This window comes from Lotus japonicus, chromosome 4 (genome assembly GCF_012489685.1).
Source record: "Lotus japonicus ecotype B-129 chromosome 4, LjGifu_v1.2".
Taxonomy (NCBI): Eukaryota; Viridiplantae; Streptophyta; class Magnoliopsida; order Fabales; family Fabaceae; genus Lotus; species Lotus japonicus.
Genome location: NC_080044.1, coordinates 5,199,243 through 5,221,105, shown reverse-complemented (window position 1 = coordinate 5,221,105; position 21,863 = coordinate 5,199,243). Strand labels below are relative to the sequence as shown.

The 21,863-nt window shown below is 41.1% G+C and overlaps 1 protein-coding gene across 2 annotated transcripts; it reads left to right on the top strand.

Moving 5' to 3' along the window:
- The first annotated feature begins 16,615 nt into the window (after nt 1–16,615).
- On the top strand, nt 16,616–20,799 carry LOC130712679 (DUF21 domain-containing protein At4g33700-like). Of its 2 annotated transcripts, none has more exons than XM_057562498.1 (11): nt 16,616–17,089; nt 17,861–17,937; nt 18,023–18,106; nt 18,293–18,406; nt 18,530–18,616; nt 18,894–19,033; nt 19,125–19,212; nt 19,661–19,734; nt 19,838–19,980; nt 20,116–20,381; nt 20,483–20,799. In XM_057562498.1, the coding sequence occupies exons 1-11, from the start codon at nt 16,912–16,914 to the stop codon at nt 20,525–20,527; spliced, it is 1,296 nt and encodes a 431-aa protein (XP_057418481.1). In that variant the 5' UTR covers nt 16,616–16,911; the 3' UTR covers nt 20,528–20,799. The 2 variants fall into 2 exon arrangements, with proteins under 2 accessions (XP_057418481.1, XP_057418482.1); XM_057562499.1 differs by having other exon boundaries at nt 16,618–17,089; nt 19,856–19,980.
- Nucleotides 20,800–21,863: the final 1,064 nt, after the last annotated feature.

Sequence of the window (21,863 nt, the reverse complement as noted above, 5' to 3'; positions counted from 1 at the left end):
ACAAGTCGTAGCTTTTTGTGAGTTGAAATGTGCCCGAGAATAGATTTAATGAGCTATTATAGTTGTTGGAAATAAAGGCGGTAGAGAGTTTTAACAAATACTTGTGTAACACCCCGATTTCGGTGGCGTCACTTTAGTAACCAAAAGGAAACTTGAGCGGAAAAACGTGAATTTTTTTTTTTTTGATAATATAATTAAAGACAGAAACATTAAACATCTCAACGAAAGATAAAAAGAAACTAATATACATCTATATATATATACATGCCCCGCTAAAACTAACCACGTCGTGAGTGACCTCCAGCGACGGGTGACAGAAAGGAAGTAACGCCCGAAGGCAATATGTACAAACCAAGGTAAAACCTGTGTCCGCAACACCATACCTCAAAAACTGAGAACAAATTGGCCCAGCGGCCTAAGAAAAGACCTCCTAAGTCCAACCAGCTCTCTGTGATCTCCATAAGAAAACCACACAAAAAGCTACCGGCAGGAAACTACCCTGTCCCAAATCGAAAAGCATGACGGTCAGAGCAACGACACTACTCCTACACTAATCCCAACTCGAGGATCCCACACTAGCACTCGATCCTACACGCTAGCGCGGTCGTCGTCCGAATCTGCATCCAGGACAACTAAGTCGACATACACAACCCTACCCTCTCTATCCACCCGGATGCGCTCCTGCACTGGTCTCTCGGGCTCGGGGCCCGGACCAGGATCCTCGATGACAGCAGCAGTAAACGAACTGGACTCCGTCGAAGTCCCACCCACTGGCACCTCCTCAGAGGGGTCCTCATCATCCGAAGATAATGGTGGTGGTGGTGGTCCTCCCAGGCCGGGTCCACAATGCACGCCGGGCGGCAAGTTGAAACTCACTATATGCCTCCTCATTACCCCCTCCGTCAAGCGTCCGAATCGGTCAACACGGTCCTCCATGATCCGACCGGTGTAGGTCGCACGGTGGCCTATGGGGTCGACCACCCATGCACCTGGGTCGTCCTGGTCAAGCATCTCGAATCTGGTCCCCCCCGAGGGGCTGACCATCGTAAACCAATCCGCCATACTCATCTGACAATGGCGTAGTCCGCCCAAACACACACAGAAGACGCGAGGGTCAACTCCAAAGAATTATATAAATATTAAAGCCAGATATATATATATATATATATATGGGATAATAATTATTAGCCTCCCAGGCTTATAAGTTCAGAGATAACATCCTAGGGTTGCATGTATCACAATGAATATAAAAGATCATAATAACAATTAGCATGCCTCAAATAGGATAAACAAGTACCAATCACACTCAGCAACTAAGTCAGAATGTATGTTGCATGCAATGCAATGCTGGTTAACAAGATGCATTCCGGAAGAATGATGGACATCAACGAGGCGACCCTAACACCAGCCACGGTGGGTACCTTCCTGCTCGCGTGTCTCTTACACCACACAAAAGCAGTCAGATCAGCAGTGAACCCGTAGGTCTGCCATTCTGTCTGCTACTAAGGACCACCGTAGTGTCTTAAATATGGAAATCCGGGTCTTATGACCATTTTGGAATCCACCGAGGTCCAGTATCACGCCGTGTATTAACCTCAAAATGAGTGCATGAATGCAAGTGATTAGCCAAACAACGTCTCCGACCTCACTCGACACGTCGCCACGTGTTCTAAATAACTTAATGTCTCTAAAAGAATACCCTAAGGTAAATGTCGATTCTGCGACAAAATGAATTAATCAAGAGAAGAAAGAATGTACTTTGGAACTCATGGTTCCCGGCTAAACTTTAGATAGCCAACCAATAAACTGCTCATCGAGCGAAAGGTACCGAAGTACTTGGATCTTAAAGTTCCCGGCTAAACTTTAGATAGCAAAACAATAAACTGCTCATCGAGCGAAAGAGTACGATTGTACCTGGAAACTCATAGTTTCCGGCTAAACTTTAGATAGTCAAACATTAACCTGCTCATTGAGCAAAAGAGTATCAACATACTCGAAAACTTGGAAGTTCCTCAAAACTTGGACTCGACGACACTTCTCATATTTTCAAGACTAATATTCAGACTCTAAGCTCTTATCTAAGGTTGTTATCATTGTTCAAGGGGTTTAGAGATTGATTAATGTCTTATGAATTTTCCTTGAGAAAATAGATTTCGTTTAGTCTTATGATACTTCCTATGAGTTTCGGGGATCCCATAATCCCAATTAATTTCTGAGAAGGTCTCGATCCATTAAAATATAACAAGGTCCGAACTTCGTTCGTCCTTTCAAACTCTCTCAGAATCTCATAAAAATTCGGCATGACTTGCCCGTAATCCTCACTCTCCAGAAACATAGGCACGAGTGGAATAGCATAAATAAAACAGCTCAATCAATAAGCATAAACAGCATATTCCAACACATCCTAAATTAACCATGTAGCACATAGCATGTGAATCTTTTAGCACGCAATATCATGGCATCAAGTACTCAACAAGATCGGCCGAAGCCTCAGAAATCATTTCAGACATTTAGCAATTAAGTGCATAACACATAAATCAAGTCGAATTCGTCGACACCTAAAGCATTATCTAGTAATTCAGAGAGTAGCCCTCACCGGTGGGTCCTCCAGCTTCCTCCTCACGAGTTCCTTCACGCTCCTCTCCTTGATTTCCAGGAAACTCCTCAAATGAACCTTAAGCAAAAAAAATCACAGAAATCAACACATTGAGTCAGAACTCAGCAAGCAATAAGTCCTAGGGTCACACGGTACCTTACAAACTCTGTGGTACGACAATCTAACGCGTTAAGACAAGTTTTCGAAAAAGTCGGATTTTCCTCCCCCCTTGATATAGCTCTCGGCCACTTTCCTTAATTGGGATGGTCGATTTTTCTTCGATCAAACTTGGTTCCTAGGTTAACATAAGCCGTAACTAAGACGGTTCTAAGCTCGGAAAAATTTTCGGATCGAAAACTGATATAGGGGTAGTTTGGTCATTATTTTCAGCTCAGAATTTCAAAATTGGATTTTTGAAAAACAAATTGGATGGGGACGTTAACAACGACGTTTATGACGATTAATCCTACTAGCACTAAGCCAAGTCGATAGTTTTCAGCTTAAAGGTTGCGACTTTGCCTAAAAATGGGTATTTGGTGCAAAAATTGATCCCGGCGGCATTTCGTCGACATCTGACAAAATCTAATCCGCATAACACGCTCAGGAGCATGCAGGGAATAAGTTTAGACACTGAAATCAGCTTATTTGAACAGTTTTTCAAAAAGCTCAAAACTTTGAGCACAGAAAGACATAGAAGAAGTCGACAGAAACGACGATCGGAAGAGAGATATAGTTTACCTACCTCAAGGTCTTCGATTAGCAACGATCGGTGAAGCAAACGGGCAAAGATTCGCGAAAATCACTTCCTCCTCTTCTCCTCTAGCTGGCCGCGGGTTTGGGGAAAGAAAATGGGGTGGGTTTTGAAAATATCTCATTTTCTAGCTATTTATAGGTTTTGGAAAAATGCGGAAAATGATTTTTTTGCGATTCCGATTTTTCCTGCTCGTTCCTCTGCAAATTCTAAGATATTTTCTGGCGACAGAATTCCAGAACTCAAAACGGAATTCTTGGAATTAAACCAAATGATCCAAAGTCGGCATGAGTCGGTGTAAGTCGGTTTATCCCGAAAACTACTTTTTGCAGTGATCGTCGGAAGAGAAAACTTCCTTCTGAAGAAAGATTAGGAATAGCGAGAGAAATAGGAGAACGTGGGTGGAATCTTCATTTGAAGCTCCGAATGGAAAAAGTCTTCATCGTCTGTCGATCTTAGGTTTCTCGAACTATCAGGGATTCCGTTTCGGCAATCTTCCGAGAATTGGAATTTGACGTTCGTACATTCCAGGTTTTCGCGTCGAACCACTGGTTTATAGACGAAAAAGAGAAATTCTAACATTTCTCTGAAGATTTTTGGAATTAGTTTTCATCGTGTCCTAAATTGTAAATTAGCTATTCACTAATACCTTTGACCTAGGATCAGGCGAATGTTAGTCGTGCTATAACTCTTATCGGTCTTTGATACAATCCTTGGACTCTTCCCTGAACCTTTTCCTTCATAAATTTATTTTAATCAAATAAACTCTTATGGTTCATTCCCTTATCTAAAGCTTAAAAACTTGGGCCTTACATTACTACCCTCCAAAAAGAAATTTTCGACCTCGAAACTTAAGGTTCAGTAAAAAGTTCAGGATATTGTTCCTTGATCTTTTCCTTCAGCTCCCACGTCGCATCACCGGTGTCTTTGTTCCAAATAACCTTCACTAACTCGATCTCTTTTCCTCTCAACTGTTTCATCCTTGTGTCACCAATGCTGATTGGCGGTGTCTCAAAAGACAAGTTATCCTTCAACTCAATGTCATCCAGCTCGATAACATGGGTCGGATCAGCAATATACTTCCTCAATTGTGACACATGGAACACATCGTGAATGTTTGATAGAAAAGGCGGTAGCGCGATCTGATAAGCTACCGGCCCTACACGACGAGTAATCTGATAAGGTCCAATGAACTTTGGCGTAAGCTTTCTTGACTTGATTGCTCGACCAACTCCTGTAGTCTGGGTAACCCGTAGAAACACATGGTCTCCTTCTTCGAATTCTAGGGTTCTGCGCCTTTGATCTGCATAACTCTTCTGTCTACTTTGAGAAGTCTTCATCTTCTCTCTGATCTGTTTGATCTTCTCAGTCGTCTGCTGGAGAAGTTCTGGTCCTACTAACAAATTCTCTCCATCTTGATACCAACATAAGGGTGTTCTACACTTGCGGCCATACAAAGCCTCATACGGTGCCATACCTATGGTCGTATGAAAACTGTTGTTATATGTGAACTCAATCAGCGGCAATAGGGTATCCCAACTGCCCTTGTTGTCTAGCACGCAAGCTCGTAGCAAATCCTCCAATGATTGGATAGTTCTCTCAGTCTGTCCATCAGTCTGTGGATGGTAAGCAGAACTCAATCTCAGCCTCGTTCCCAAAGCCTCATGAAGAGCTCCCCACAAATGTGAAGTAAACTTCGGGTCTCTATCGGAAACAATACTTGTTGGCACTCCATGAAGTCGCACAATCTCAGCTATATATATATCTCTGATAGCTTTTCCACGTTGTACGAAGTCCTCACAGGTATGAAATGAGCCGACTTAGTCAATCGATCCACGATTACCCAAATCGAATCATATCCTTTCTGAGTCCTTGGCAACGCCACGACAAAATCCATCGATATGCTATCCCATTTCCATTGAGGTACATCCAAGCTCTGTAGCATACCTGAAGATTTATGATGTTCCACCTTCGCCTTCTGGCAGGTTAAACATGCAGCTACATACTCCGCTACTTGTCTCTTCATTCCTGGCCACCAAAAATTCACCTTCAAGTCCTGGTACATCTTTTTCATCCCAGGGTGAATGCTCAACTTGCTTTTGTGACCTTCGTCCATAATCAACCTCCTTAAGTCAGGGTTGTTAGGTACGCAAACTCTATCCTTACACCGTAGGATATTGTCACTTCCTACCTTGAATTCCGGGTCCTTACCCTGAATTACCAAATTCCTTTTCCCGAGTAGGAATTCATCTTGGAACTGTTGGTCTCGGATCTCTTCCATCAATCCATTGGTGATCCTGATTATTCCGAACTTCAGTTCTCCCTCAGATGCTCTCACATCTAAGCTCAGATCTCGAAATTGTTCCAGCAGTTGCAGCTCCTTAACCATCATTGATGAGATATGCATCTTCCTGCTCAATGCATCAGCAACGACATTAGCCTTTCCAGGATGGTATTGTAAGGTAAAATCGTAATCCTTGAGAAATTCCATCCAGCGTCGTTGTCTCATGTTCAACTCCTTCTGGTCAAACAAGTACTTTAAGCTCTTGTGATCACTGAATATGGTGAAATTGCATCCATATAAGTGATGTCTCCAGAAAATACAATGGCAGCGAGTTCTAAGTCATGAGTCGGATAGTTCTTCTCATGAGTCTTCAGTTGTCGTGAAGCATAAGCTACCACCTTCCGATGTTGCATCAGCACACATCCCAAACCTTGATGCGAAGCATCACAGTACACTTCATACGGTTCCTCTGGTTGCGGTAAGACGAGTACAGGTGACGTCGTCAAACGTTCCTTCATTGCCTGAAAGCTAGCTTCGCACGCTTCGGTCCACGCAAAAGGTTGGTCCTTCCTCGTAAGTTGAGTCAAGGGTCCAACAATCTTAGCGAAATTCTCGATGAAGCGACGATAATATCCCGCCAAACCGACAAAACTCCTGATCTCAGTCACGGTCTTTGGCCGTTCCCATGACAACACAGTCTCTACCTTTGCTGGGTCCACAGCTATACCTTCTTTAGAGATCACATGGCCCAAGAATTTTACCTCTTCGAGCCAAAATTCGCACTTAGAAGGGTTGGCATACAACTTTGTCTCTCTCAACACTTGTAAAACCTGACGCAAGTGCCCTTCATGATCTTCAGCATTCTTTGAGTAGATCAGAATGTCGTCGATAAACACCACGACGAATCGATCTAAGAACAGATGGAAGGTCCTGTTCATGTAATCCATGAAAATGGCAGGTGCGTTTGTCACCCCAAATGGCATCACTAGATACTCATAGTGTCCATAACGAGTTCTGAATGCCGTCTTCTGGATGTCCTCCGTCTTTACTCTGATCTGATGGTAACCCGACTTCAGGTCTATCTTTGAGAACATCGCAGCTCCTCGTAGTTGATCCATCAAATCATCAATTCTAGGTAGCGGATACCTATTCTTGACGGTCACTTTGTTCAGTTGTCGATAGTCGACACAAAGTCTAGATTTCCCATCCTTCTTCTTCACCAATAAGACGGGTGCTCCCCAAGGTGAAACGCTTGGTCGAATAAATCTCTTCGACAGAAGATCTTCAAGTTGAGACTTCAACTCCACCAATTCCGCAGGTGCCATCCGATATGGTGCAATCGAAATCGGTCCTGTTCCCGGTAATATGTCATTAGCAAACTCAATGTCGCGTACAGGCGGCAAACCAGGTACATCGCCAGGAAAAACATCCGCGAAGTCTCTCACAACTGGAATATTACTCACTTCCGGATTCCCTTTACTCTCCAAGCTTAGCAAAACGGAATACTCTTGAGATCCTTCATTTAGAGAAACGCTAATGTGATTGGCGGATAGATACTCGGAAAGATCCGAGTCAGGAAATACCACTCTCTTTCGGTTGCAGTCCAAAAGACAATGATAGTGGGACAACCAGTCCATTCCTAGGATAACATCTAGGTTCTTGAGGGTTAGGCACACTAGGTTAGCATGGTAAACTTTATCTCTATAGGTTACTGGACAATACATGCATGCAGTATTAGCAAGCAGAGTCTTGGCAGGTGTGGTAACTATAAGATCGAAGCTCAAAGCAGTAATAGGAAGTTTTAATCTAGTAGCACATTCCCTAGAGATAAAAGAGTGCGTTGCTCCGGAATCGAAAAGTACAGTTAGGAGATTACCGTCAATCTCGCAGTCCCCCCTGATCAAACCATCAACTCCTTCAGCTTCTTCACCATCCATGGTGTAGACTCTTGCCTTGGCAGCAGGACGCTTCCCACGAGCAGTGTTGACAGCTGGTTCTGTCTTGGGTGCTCTGCATTGACCAGCAGTATGCCCCAACTTGTTACAGTTAAAGCATTTGGGCCTCATATCAGTACAGGCATTAGCGTAGTGCCCAGGCTGCCCACATCTGTAACAGGTCATCTCCCTGTTCACAGTTTGACCTCCAGAACCACCAGCAGTACCCACCATGGGCCTATAAGATCCTGAAGCAATTCCTCTACCAGCAGGACGTTGATACGGCCTCCTGCTCTGAAATTTCCCTCTGCCTTGAAAATTTTGAGAGCCCGACCTCATCGGCCCTCCTGTTCCAACACGGTTCAGTCTCTTGTTCTTCATTATCTCCACTTCCGTGGCTTTCTCAACTAAAGTCTGGAAACGAGTGATTCCCAACGGTTTCACCGAGTCTTCAATATCGGGCCTCAGCCCATGCACAAAGCGTTTGCACATGTAGGGTTCATCAACCCCATTGCGGAAGAATCGAAAGTGCTTGGCCAACGATTCCAGCTTGGCAGCATATTCCGGGATGGACATGCTACCCTGACGAAGGGTCAGAAATTGTGCCTCACGCTCGTCACGAGCACTATCTGGAAAATACTTCTCCAGAAAAGCAGCACGAAACGAAACCCAGTTCACCTCTAAGTTGTTTGCTTCCATCATTCCTCTGGTGCCCCTCCACCAGTACTCAGCATCACCCAACAGTAGAAAGGTTGCCATCCCCACCTTGGCTCCCTCAGCAGTCTGTAATACACCAAAGATCTTTTCAATCTCCTGGATCCAGAGATCCGCTTTGTCCGGGTCGGTACCCCCCGAGAACTTAGGTGGATCCTGTCTCCTGAAGTCATTCAGGCCTCTGTTCTGGTCCAGTGTCACTTCCCTCTGGCGTTGATGCTGATCACGTGCCTCCTCAGCGGCACGCCTCATAGCGTTATCGTTTGCCTGTGCAGTCACAGCTTGGGCCATAGTGGTCATCATCTCAGCTAGTTGGTTAGCGTTCACCATGTTCTGCTAAGTCAAACAAACAGTTAGTACTCATCATAAGATAGCATCTAATATAACTATACAATATGATTAAGCAATAACTTCAAGCAATTCTAAGCGAACAATCGCTTGACAGACAAACAATTTTCACTCTTTGCAGAGTCACACAACCTAGCACAGAAGACCTATTCCCCAAAGACTCCCGAAAGACTCGACTAAGCTCTGATACCACAATGTAACACCCCGATTTCGGTGACGTCACTTTAGTAACCAAAAGGAAACTTAAGCGGAAAAACGTGAATTTTTTTTTTTGATAATATAATTAAAGACAGAAACATTAAACATCTCAACGAAAGATAAAAAGAAACTAATATACATATATATATATACATGCCCCGCTAAAACTAACCACGTCGCGAGTGACCTCCAGCGACGGGTGACAGAAAGGAAGTAACGCCCGAAGGCAATATGTACAAACCAAGGTAAAACCTGTGTCCGCAACACCATACCTCAAAAACTGAGAACAAATTGGCCTAGCGGCCTAAGAAAAGACCTCCTAAGTCCAACCAGCTCTCTGTGATCTCCATAAGAAAACCACACAAAAAGCTACCGGCAGGAAACTACCCTGTCCCAAATCGAAAAGCATGATGGTCAGAGCAACGACACTACTCCTACACTAATCCCAACTCGAGGAGCCCACACTAGCACTCGATCCTACACGCTAGCGCGGTCGTCGTCCGAATCTGCATCCAGGACAACTAAGTCGACATACACAACACTACCCTCTCTATCCACCCGGATGCGCTCCTGCACTGGTCTCTCGGGCTCGGGGCCCGGACCAGGATCCTCGATGACAGCAGCAGTAAACGAACTGGACTCCGTCGAAGTCCCACCCACTGGCACCTCCTCAGAGGGGTCCTCATCATCCGAAGATAATGGTGGTGGTGGTGGTCCTCCCAGGCCGGGTCCACAATGCACGCCGGGCGGCAAGTTGAAACTCACTATATGCCTCCTCATTACCCCCTCCGTCAAGCGTCCGAATCGGTCAACACGGTCCTCCATGATCCGATCGGTGTAGGTCGCATGGTGGCCTATGGGGTCGACCACCCATGCACCTGGGTCGTCCTGGTCAAGCATCTCGAATTTGGTCCCCCCCGAGGGGCTGACCATCGTAAACCAATCCGCCATACTCATCTGACAATGGCGTAGTCCGCCCAAACACACACAGAAGACGCGAGGGTCAACTCCAAAGAATTATATAAATATTAAAGCCAGATATATATATATGGGATAATAATTATTAGCCTCCCAGGCTTATAAGTTCAGAGATAACATCCTAGGGTTGCATGTATCACAATGAATATAAAAGATCATAATAAAAATTAGCATGCCTCAAATAGGATAAACAAGTACCAATCACACTCAGCAACTAAGTCAGAATGTATGTTGCATGCAATGCAATGCTGGTTAACAAGATGCATTCCGGAAGAAGGATGGACATCAACGAGGCGGCCCTAACACCAGCCACGGTGGGTACCTTCCTGCTCGCGTGTCTCTTACACCACACAAAAGTAGTCAGATCAGCAGTGAACCCGTAGGTCTGCCATTCCGTCTGCTACTAAGGACCACCGTAGTGTCCTAAATATGGAAATCCGGGTCTTATGACCATTTTGGAATCCACCGAGGTTCGGTATCAAGTCGTGTATTAACCTCAAAATGAGTGCATGAATGCAAGTGATTAGTCAAACAACGTCTCCGACCTCACTCGACACGTCGCCACGTGTTCTAAATAACTTAATGTCTCTAAAAGAATACCCTAAGGTAAATGTCGATTCTGCGACAAAATGAATTAATCAAGAGAAGAAAGAATGTACTTTGGAACTCATGGTTCCCGGCTAAACTTTAGATAGCCAACCAATAAACTGCTCATCGAGCGAAAGGTACCGAAGTACTTGGATCTTAAAGTTCCCGGCTAAACTTTAGGTAGCCAAACAATAAACTGCTCATCGAGCGAAAGAGTACGATTGTACCTGGAAACTCATAGTTTCCGGCTAAACTTTAGATAGCCAAACATTAACCTGCTCATTGAGCAAAATAGTATCAACATACTCGAAAACTTGTAAGTTCCTCAAAACTTGGACTCGACGACACTTCTCATATTTTCAAGACTAATATTCAGACTCTAAGCTCTTATCTAAGGTTGTTATCATTGTTCAAGGGGTTTAGAGATTGATTAATGTCTTATGAATTTTCCTTGAGAAAATAGATTTCGTTTAGTCTGATGATACTTCCTATGAGTTTCGGGGATCCCATAATCCCAATTAATTTCTGAGAAGGTCACGATCCATTAAAATATAACAAGGTCCGAACTTCGTTCGTCCTTTCAAACTCTCTCAAAATCTCATAAAAATTCGGCATGACTTGCCCGTAATCCTCACTCTCCAGAAACATAGGCACGAGTGGAATAGCATAAATAAAACAGCTCAATCAATAAGCATAAACAGCATATTCCAACACATCCTAAATTAACCATGTAGCACATAGCATGTGAATCTTTAAGCACACAATATCATGGCATCAAGTACTCAACAAGATCGGCCGAAGCCTCAGAAATCATTTCAGACATTTAGCAATTAAGTGCATAACACATAAATCAAGTCGAATTCGTCGACACCTAAAGCATTATCTAGTAATTCAGAGAGTAGCCCTCACTGGTGGGTCCTCCAGCTTCCTCCTCACGAGTTCCTTCACGCTCCTCTCCTTGATTTCCAGGAAACTCCTCAAATGAACCTTAAGCAAAAAAAATCACAGAAATCAACACATTGAGTCAGAACTCAGCAAGCAATAAGTCCTAGGGTCACACGGTACCTTACAAACTCTGTGGTACGACAATCTAACGCGTTAAGACAAGTTTTCGAAAAAGTCGGATTTTCCTCCCCCCTTGATATAGCTCTCGGCCACTTTCCTTAATTGGGAGGGTCGATTTTTCTTCGATCAAACTTGGTTCCTAGGTTAACATAAGCCGTAACTAAGACGGTTCTAAGCTCGGAAAAATTTTCGGATCGAAAACTGATATAGGGGTAGTTTGGTCATTATTTTCAGCTCAGAATTTCAAAATTGGATTTTTGAAAAACAAATTGGATGGGGACGTCAACAACGACGTTTAATACGATTAATCCTACTAGCACTAAGCCAAGTCGATAGTTTTCAGCTTAAAGGTTGCGACTTTGCCTAAAAATGGGTATTTGGTGCAAAAATTGATCCCGGCGGCATTTCGTCGACATCTGACAAAATCTAATCCGCAGAACACGCTCAGGAGCATGCAGGGAATAAGTTTAGACACTGAAATCAGCTTATTTGAACAGTTTTTCAAAAAGCTCAAAACTTTGAGCACAGAAAGACATAGAAGAAGTCGACAGAAACGACGATCGGAAGAGAGATATAGTTTACCTACCTCAAGGTCTTCGATTAGCAAAGATCGGTGAAGCAAACGGGCAAAGATTCGCGAAAATCACTTCCTCCTCTTCTCCTCTAGCTGGCCGCGGGTTTGGGGAAAGAAAATGGGGTGGGTTTTGAAAATATCTCTTTTTCTAGCTATTTATAGGTTTTGGAAAAATGCGGAAAATCATTTTTTTGCGATTCCGATTTTTCCTGCGCGTTCCTCTGCAAATTCTAAGATAGGTTCTGGCGACAGAATTCCAGAACTCAAAACGGAATTCTTGGAATTAAACCAAATGATCCAAAGTCGGCATGAGTCGGTGTAAGTCGGTTTATCCCGAAAACTACTTTTTGCAGTGATCGTCGGAAGAGAAAACTTCCTTCTGAAGAAAGATTAGGAATAACGAGAGAAATAGGAGAACGTGGGTGGAATCTTCATTTGAAGCTCCGAATGGAAAAAGTCTTCATCGTCTGTCGATCTTAGGTTTCTCGAACTATGAGGGATTCCGTTTCGGCAATCTTCCGAGAATTGGAATTTGACGTTCGTACATTCCAGGTTTTCGCGTCGAACCACTGGTTTATAGACGAAAAAGAGAAATTCTAACATTTCTCTGAAGATTTTTGGAATTAGTTTCCATCGTGTCCTAAATTGTAAATTAGTTATTCACTAATACCTTTGACCTAGGATCAGGCGAATGTTAGTCGTGCTATAACTCTTATCGGTCTTTGATACAATCCTTGGACTCTTCCCTGAACCTTTTCCTTCATAAATTTATTTTAATCAAATAAACTCTTATAGTTCATTCCCTTATCTAAAGCTTAAAAACTTGGGCCTTACAACTTGGGATTGCAAACTATCGTTAGTAAGTTGAAAACACAGTTAATTTTGTTAAAGAATGAATCTGCAAAAAGCTTAAGGGGTGGAAGAGAAAACACTTACGAGAGCAGGGAGAGAGGTTCTGATTAAATTTGTAGCGTAGGTCATACCCTCTGAAATTCTGGTTCTCGCACAGGACATATGTCGAACCAAATGTCTAGGACATGTGGCACAACGTACAGTAGATAACAGCAGGTAATAGCAGTAGTGAAGCACAGTATTAAATCAACAAAAACAATAAAGAACACAGAGAATTGGTAACCCAGTTCGGTGCAACATCACCTACATCTGGAGGGCTTCAGCCCGAGAAAGATAATCCACTATTATAGAGAATCAAGTACAAAAAGGTCTTCACAAGAACTGCCCCAGTTCAACTACCTTTTCTACCTAACTCTACCCGTGGAATACTACTTAGGTCTCCCCCTAAGTATGAGAACCCCCTCTCACTTTCTCTCACAATCACTGCCATAGTGATTGAAACTTACACAAGAGTAAAGACAGATCTCATGATCAAACAACAATTGAAGAGATTACAACTCAGCTAAAACAAACCAACTCTAAGCCATATGATTTATCAATGGAGACAGTAGAGTGGTGTACAAAATCACAGAACAAGGACTCACAAACACAAACCCTAAAACACCATCCTTGGGTGCCCAACGCACACTTAGCAACTAGGGTTAAGCCTCCTTAAATAGTCGTTCTTCTGCAGGCCTTGATCTTCAATGGGCTTGCACGAAATAGAGTCCACAAAACATATATGGAACAAATCTTTTTAAACCAGTAACAAATCTTATCAAATAAGATTTGAACAAAAGATAACAACTTTCACAATTTAAACCAAATCAAATCCTCTTCAGCAGAATTGATTCCACTATAATATATTCCAGATAGCACACAGAAGCTTCTTCAACAACCCTAGCTTGAATACCACGTAATCAAAGCACAGCTTCACAGAAAACTCAGCCAACTCACATCAGATTCGCAGAGACACATGTCATAGTCCAGATGTTACAACATCGTGTCCGACATGTTGGCACAGACAAGTATACCTTAGCTAAAATGCAGACAACCATGAAAAAAGGAACAACACCCTCTTATGTTATGTCTAGTTTTATGTTGTCCAATGGTCTTTGTGCAGAAATAGACAACATAATCTCAAGGTTTTTTTGGGGTGGGGATGCTTCCCGGCGAATTATACATTGGACTAATTGTCGGAACTTATGCAAGCAAAAATATGAGGGTGTCTCGGGTTTTGAGACTTTACATCTTTTAATTTGGCCTTAGTTGGCAAGAACGGGTGGCGGCTATATACTTGCCCGAATTTACTTTTTGTTAGGGTATTCAAAGAAGTTTATTTCTATAGTTGAACTATTTAGAGGGCGAAGAGAGGATATCGTCCAAGCTACCTGGTCTAGTATCTCAATGACAAGATGGATCTTTGAATGCGGTGGGTCTTGGAGGATTGGAGGTCGAGCTAAAGTTATGAGTGGTGTGATAATTGGCTCCAAACTAGGGCTCCTCGTATCTATCGGCGTGATTTAGCGGAGGTGTTGGGAATTATGAAAGTGGGGGATTTGATTGATAGGCAACGCATATGTTGGAAGAGGGACATAGTAGAGGCGGTCTTTTGCTCGGGCACGGTGGAAAATATTATTGTGTTGCCTTTGACGAGGTCTGAGGGCGATGATGTGTTGTTTTTTCCCGAATCCGAGCATGGAAACTATACGTGTAAATTTGGCAACATGTTTGTGAGAGAGCCCATATGGAGCGAGATGAAACTTTTCATCTTCATCTACGACGTCGTTATCTTCCACCCTGTGGAAGAATTTCTAGTCATCTTTGGCTATGCCGAGGTGTAAGGAGGTGTCTTGGAGGTCCATTCTCAGCTTTTACTGGTGAACCAGTTGTTGCTGCATCACAAACATTTGGATGTAGACCTGATTTGTTGGTATGGAGTCGTTAGAGCACTTGGTTCTTCGCTGCCTAGCTTCCTTGGCAATGTGGTTTGCGTCCCCTTGTTGGGCCAAAGAAAGGGTCGAACAAAGGAGATGGTTTAAAACTTGAAGGATAAAACGTTATATCGGGCTTTAAAGAGCAAACCACAAGTGGACCAGACACCACATCTTTCACTCAAAACCTTAAGGCAATGAGTGTATGAGTCATCACACTTATAAATCACTCAAACTTATCTTTATCTTCTAATATGGAACTTACTCACACTTGATACATAACACCCCTATCTTTGCAGGTGGACTCGTTTTAGACCTTGGGAGATTTATGGGCTGCTGATGATGTTGGCTTTGACTAATTCGGTCAAGGGAGTGGAGGAAAGTGGATGAATGAGGTCTAACTTAACCCAAAAGCTAGCTCAAGAGTTAAGGTTTGCATAACCATATATAAGCAATTGCTTGGCGTGGGACTCTAACAGTGGAAATAATGGAAGTTTCATAGTTTAAGTGTTTTGAGTTGTTGCCTTCGATTTAGAGAAAGAAAAGAAAAATGAGAGAGACTTTTAGGGAGAAGAGTGCTGCACCTTTGAATGGTAAAATGGAAAATAAAGAACTGGGTATTTTGTTTTGCTTCTCCATTGACTGGTTAAGGGAGCAGAGAGAAAGATTAATTGCAATGGAGGGAGTGAGGATTTTACCCGTATATATATTTCATTCATAATAACATCAATTGAGGTGCTGTTTTGACATGTAAAGAGGCACCCTTATCTCTGTTTCGAATAAAATCGACAGTTGTTTCTGTTTCTTTTGTTCGCCATTGTGGGAACTCTGTTGCGGATTACCTTGCTAAGCACGCGTCTTCTTTTCCGGGGGTTGTCTGGATTGAGGAGGTGCCTAATGAGGTGATCCCTCTAGTTGATGTCGATGTATTGGCTTCTATGCCTCACTTTGATTAATTAATGATTCAGCTTCTTTCAAACAAAACAAGAATAAAATCGAAGCATACGCAGATCTTTTAATGAAACATACATCTCAAAAAATAATACTAATTGAAAAACCCTCTAGATTAAACACAGTAGAGTTTTATATTTGATAAGTTGTATGTTCAAATCGCACTAGTATCATTGCGGTGACTAATTATACTTCATTAAAAAAAGAGAAAAAGTTTGATGCACCGACGGGGTAAAGTTTTTTTACACCGTCAACCAATCAGATTTCAAGGATGTGAGAAAATCTCTCTTTTCATTTAATTTCTTTAATTGACATGTCACATCCTTGAAATCTGATTGGTTGACGGTGTAAAACAACTTTACACCGTCGGTGCATCAAAATTAAACTCTTAAAAAAAATACTAATTATATTTTGTTTAACTGACAAATGTTAGTTGTTAATAGTAAATTAGTCATCCTCAGGGTTTGAATTTTTGACCATTCACACTTCATCCCATCCAACTCTTATGTCTCTAATTCTTACCACTTGAGCTACCCTTCAGGACAAAGACTAATTATACTTAATAGGTTATAAGCCCGACAGTTATCTTATTATCACTAAATAATAACTTAAGCCGTAAGAGTAAGAGACATATAAATTACACGGAAGAATTCATAGATCAATTCTAAAAGGTGCAATTTAAACCCTAGACCGACATTATCGCCTCACTTAAAAATTCCTAAAAAATAATAATTTGATTTTATAATATTTAACCCGTTGTCTTGAAGCGAAAAGTGCGTGAGATGAATGGATTTGACGATCTCTGTCCTCATTTGGACACACCTCCAAACAGCTGCCACTTTCTCCCTAATCCAGCTAAAGCAAACCCACACAACACAAACACAAACACAAACACAAACACAACACAATCTTCCCTTCTCTACTCTCTCTTTTTTCCAAATCCTAATATTCCAAAATCCAAACCATAGTATAAAAATAGCAACAACTCACAAACAATGGAGATGATGAAAGAGCTCTATTGGTGGCGGTTTTGCTTTCTCTGACAATTATTTATTTTTATAAAGTTTCAAGAGATAGAGAGATAAACTGCGGTGTGTCTGTGTGAATGGCGGTGGAGTACACATGCTGCGAATCGCAGTTCTTCGTGCACATCCTCGTCATCGTCTTTCTCGTGCTCTTCGCAGGTTTGATGTCTGGTCTCACCTTAGGCCTCATGTCCTTGAGTCTCGTTGATCTTGAGGTTCTTGCCAAGTCTGGTACTCCTCAAGATCGTAAACACGCTGGTACGTATGTTAACCTCTCTCACTCTCTGTTTCTATCAGAAGCATTGCAAGATCAACATGGTTTTTGTTCTGTTTTTCTGTAGAGGAATCTCTGATAGTTGATTGTGTGGTTTTTTATTGCTTTCTTTATAGGGATCATATTGCTTTTTATTGAAGCTGATGATATATTGGTTATAGATGATTAAATGGCTCTTTTTTGTGACACCCCAAATGGGATTTGAGGACAATTTACTTACCTTTTGGGAGTTGTTGAATAAACATAAAAAAATATGAGCTTGGTAGTTCAGGTTTTATGGGTGAATTAATAAATTTTCAAGCTTTTTCTAACCCAAGCTTCTGCCAAACCCTTGTTAACTCTAGCTGAGTGTTATCTCTTATCGGCGAGACTTTTTTTGCGGTAGGAAGAGTATTGAATTATTTACACTTTAATTCCACTTCCACTCACATCAAGAGCGAGATAGGAAGAGAAGAGTGAGAAATAAGTGATATGATAGAGGGTGTGATAGGAGAAAGAATAGTGAATCATTCACACTTTAATTCCACCCACATAAGAGTGTGATAGGAAGAGAAGAGAGAAATAAGTGATATGATAGGAAATGCAGAGAGAGAGAGAGAGAGATAGGAAGAAAATTGTGTGGAAATGAGATGGAAGAGAAAGTTGGTGTGAATGAATCATTAATCCTGTAGAAATTGGAAGAACTTATTTTATGTTTTGAAGCTTATGCAGATATTGATTCTCTACCTCTTTGATATCTTGTTTTGTTGTTACAGAGAAGATATTGCCTGTTGTGAAAAACCAGCATTTGTTGCTGTGTACCCTGCTAATCTGCAATGCTGCAGCCATGGAGGTACTGCTAAAAGAATCATAAGCTAAGCTGGTCAGTATATTTGTTACATGGAATGAGTATTCAGAATGGTTGTTGCTTTTTTCAGGCACTTCCTATTTTTCTTGATAGTCTTGTTACGGCCTGGGGTGCTATACTGATTTCGGTGACATTAATTCTTCTGTTCGGTGAGGTGAGAAAGTTCTGTACTTATATGTTTCAATCTGTAAATCTAATGTTCTACTTGCCCGTGTTTATTTTCCAGTAAAGTTTCTAATGATAGCCTCAGAATGGTAATACGGAATGATTATGAATATATTAGCATTCTTACTTAAGAGTACATGTGAAAGTTGTCTGACATATGTCTGCTTGTGTGAAGATTATACCCCAGTCAATCTGTTCTCGATATGGTTTAGCTATTGGTGCATTGGTGGCTCCCTTTGTCCGTGTGCTTGTGTGGATATGTTATCCAATTGCTTTTCCGATTAGCAAGGTGACATACATTTAGTAGAAATTTAATTAGTCTTATTTGAATCATTATGGAGCAAACTCAAATTTATTTTATCCTGATTTTCTTTTCCTTCTTGGCTTGTTTTGCATTTATGTGGTTTTCCAGTTGCTGGACTTTTTGCTTGGTCATCGACATGAAGCCCTTTTCCGCAGAGCTGAGTTGAAAACACTTGTAAATATGCATGGTAATGAGGTCTGTATCATAGCCGTAAGATGATTTTGTTATGAAATAAAGACATCCATCTATATTATACAATGTTTTAAGTCATTTGATCAGGCTATTAAACAAAACTTGTTTTATGTGTTTCATAAATATGCTGCCCTTCTTTTTCAATGTAAATATGTCATTTGCCTAACATATCACTAAAGGCTATATTTTCTAATTCTCTTGTGGTTATTTGGAATCCTATGCTTGGACATTCATGCCTCGTTTTTTATTGTTGTTGCTATTCATGATTGTATTGTATCAGGCTGGGAAAGGTGGGGAACTGACTCATGATGAAACAACAATAATTGCTGGGGCACTTGAACTCAGTGACAAGACAGCAAGTGATGCCATGAGTCCTATATGTGAAACATTTGCCATTGATATTAATTCAAAGCTGGATAGGTAAGCCTTACTAAAACATTTATTAGTAAAAGCTCGCTTTTGTATTTTATGCAATTTTTTCTCATATAATCAAATGCCTATTTCTAAGCAGGGAACTGATGAATGAAATATTGGAGAACGGGCATAGCAGAGTTCCGGTCTTTTATGAGCAGCCTACAAACATTATTGGGCTTATACTGGTACAGTGGTCTTATTCTTTATTTTTATAAAGATACCTTAAGTCTTCAACATTGAACATTCATTTTCCATTAAATGAAAAAAATCCACATACCGATATTTCTAAATTCAACTTACGAGAGGATTATTATTGATGCCGATCGTTCTTGACTATACGATCAAGGCCTGTATGGAAGAACTTATTTGTGCTTATCTTATAGCATAAGCCACTTATGCAAGTGTTTGGGAGCTTATGTAAATAGCTGATTGATATGATATGTGATGTGATAGGAAATAAGAGAATTGTGCATTTGCTTATAATCTTGTTTGCATTGGCCATATCTCTAGTCAATGGGATATCAACAATGCTTTTCCTTTTTATATACATTTTTCTATTGATCATTTGATCAGCCCTTTTTCTTTTGATTGCATATTGCCTTTGTTTTCTGAATATATGATGTATAATTTTAGGTCAAGAATTTATTGACAATTCATCCTGAGGATGAAGTACCTGTGAAGAGTGTAACCATACGCAGGATTCCAAGGTATATTGTATGTTTTATAGGTTGAATAGGATATGTAACATTTGATTCTGGTTTCATATTGTGTGCTAAATGGGCATTATGTCACCATAACTTCGTGTTTGAGAATTACATATATGGACAGGGTTCCAGAAAGCATGCCACTTTATGATATTTTGAATGAGTTCCAGAAGGGCCACAGCCACATGGCTGTTGTTGTAAGACGATGCGACAAGAACCAGCAGCAATCTTCAGAAAACTATGCAAATGGTAAAAACATGCTATAAGAAGTATCAACAGTTAAAAATATTTGTCTTTTGCCACAATAATTATTTGGAATTCCCTTTGAAGCCTGAAATTTTCTTTCATAATAATAACCTCGTGGGTCTCATGACTCTGAAATAGGTTCGGAGAGATATGTGACGGTGGATATTGATGGTGAAAAGCCTTCTCAGGAAAAAGTTTTGAAACCCACGATGCCACTCCACAAGTGGAAAAGCTTTCCTAATACAAACAAGTCAAATAGGGGTGGTTCTAGGAGCAAAAAATGGTCAAAAAATATGTACTCAGATATTTTGGAGATTGATGGAAATCCCCTTCCACATATGCCTGAAGAAGAAGAAGCTGTTGGAATAATTACGATGGAAGATGTCATTGAGGAGCTTTTACAGGTACTAACAGTCATTGTGAAGAGTCTTATCACTTTTGAAATATTGTAGAAATCAAGCTTATTTGCTTGTAGAATGCTTCTGACATCAATATTTCCATGTAGGAGGAGATCTTTGATGAGACAGATCATCATTTTGAAGACTCATGACAATGGCATTTCCTTGGAACTGGCTATGTTAATATTCTTGTTGTTTGGACCTTGTAGATAATTAATTAGGTAATGCGGTTTAGGTTGATAGCTGCTCTGTAGTAGAGATCTGATATGTGATTGGAATGTGCAAGACTGCAAACCATTATTACTGATGAAATGTAGGGACGAGAAATCTGTTAACACTTCGACATCAAACTTTATTTTGAGATGCACATCAATATATGTCTTGAGGCAATGAGTCAAGCCAGAAAATCATGGCTTTTTGTTGATTGATAGCTACTTGTATGGATTGTATACGTTGGATGAGTCAAGCCATCATTGGCTTCATACCGCTGCCACCGTGGCCCTCCATTTCCCCCTCTTCTCCATAAACTACACTAAATTAGGTTGATGGTTGATAAACATTCATTTTCTTTACCTGCCACATGACCAAGCACAATGCATTGGTACAGGACAACTCCCAGCAAGGGGTTTAGGATTCAAGAACCCTATTCCTTGAAGAGAAGCAAATTGAACATAATTCAGTGGGGAATAGTGGTTGGAGATGGTGACGTGTGTCGCCGGAGACAAATCGGGAGAGGTTGTGAGAGTAATGGAGAAGGAAGAGAACTAAAGAAAAAATTGAGTATTTTGTAATTTAGGTGGGGAACACTAATTGCCCCACATGGTTCATTTTTGAACTAACCCATGACAGAAACAGTCCGGTTAATGTAAATACTAAATAGTACATGGGTGGGGATTAACACATGATGGAGGTTTGAAAATAATTATTTACATGTAGTATCTATTATGAGTTGGAGTAAAATTGAAGTTCAGGTTGGGATTTAGCAGGTAAAGAAGATCAGTAAGTTACACGGATAGAGTATTGTTTTGAAGGCACTTCCGCTTGCCTTCTCATCTGACCTGTTTTTACCTCTTCACCTTTATCCATTCTCAGTTATTGTGATGTTGGTTGAGCTTGAGACCCTGATGATAGGCGCTCTCCTTTAAAGTTGTCACCACAGTTCCTAAAGTTCTATATGACATTTTAAGTACTTTGTTTCTAGCTCATAGTCCAGTTGTTGCACGCTAGAAAAAAACACACTGAACATGATGTTTTCCTTACTTCCGAGTAGCAGGTATAGAAGTGCTAAATCCAACCAAAGAATCAACTCATATCAAAAGCAATGAAATTAAGTACCGTGTGTGTTTGTATTTGCCTCAAAGTTGGCTAAAATCACAGTAATAAAATCAATTTATTTTAGTGACAGTGACACATTAACTATAATGACACAAAAGACATGAATTGATAAAAAAACACATTCAAAAGCAATGAAATTAAGTACCGTGTGTT

Excerpts from the sequence above, each read along its gene's own strand:
- LOC130712679 (XM_057562498.1), top strand. The coding sequence starts at position 16,912 with ATGGCGGTGGAGTACACATGCTGCGAATCGCAGTTCTTCGTGCACATC. Across the intron at positions 17,938-18,022 it reads GCAATGCTGCAGCCATGGAG|GCACTTCCTATTTTTCTTGA; the intron begins GTACTGCTAAAA and ends TGCTTTTTTCAG. Across the intron at positions 18,617-18,893 it reads TAAATATGCATGGTAATGAG|GCTGGGAAAGGTGGGGAACT; the intron begins GTCTGTATCATA and ends GTATTGTATCAG.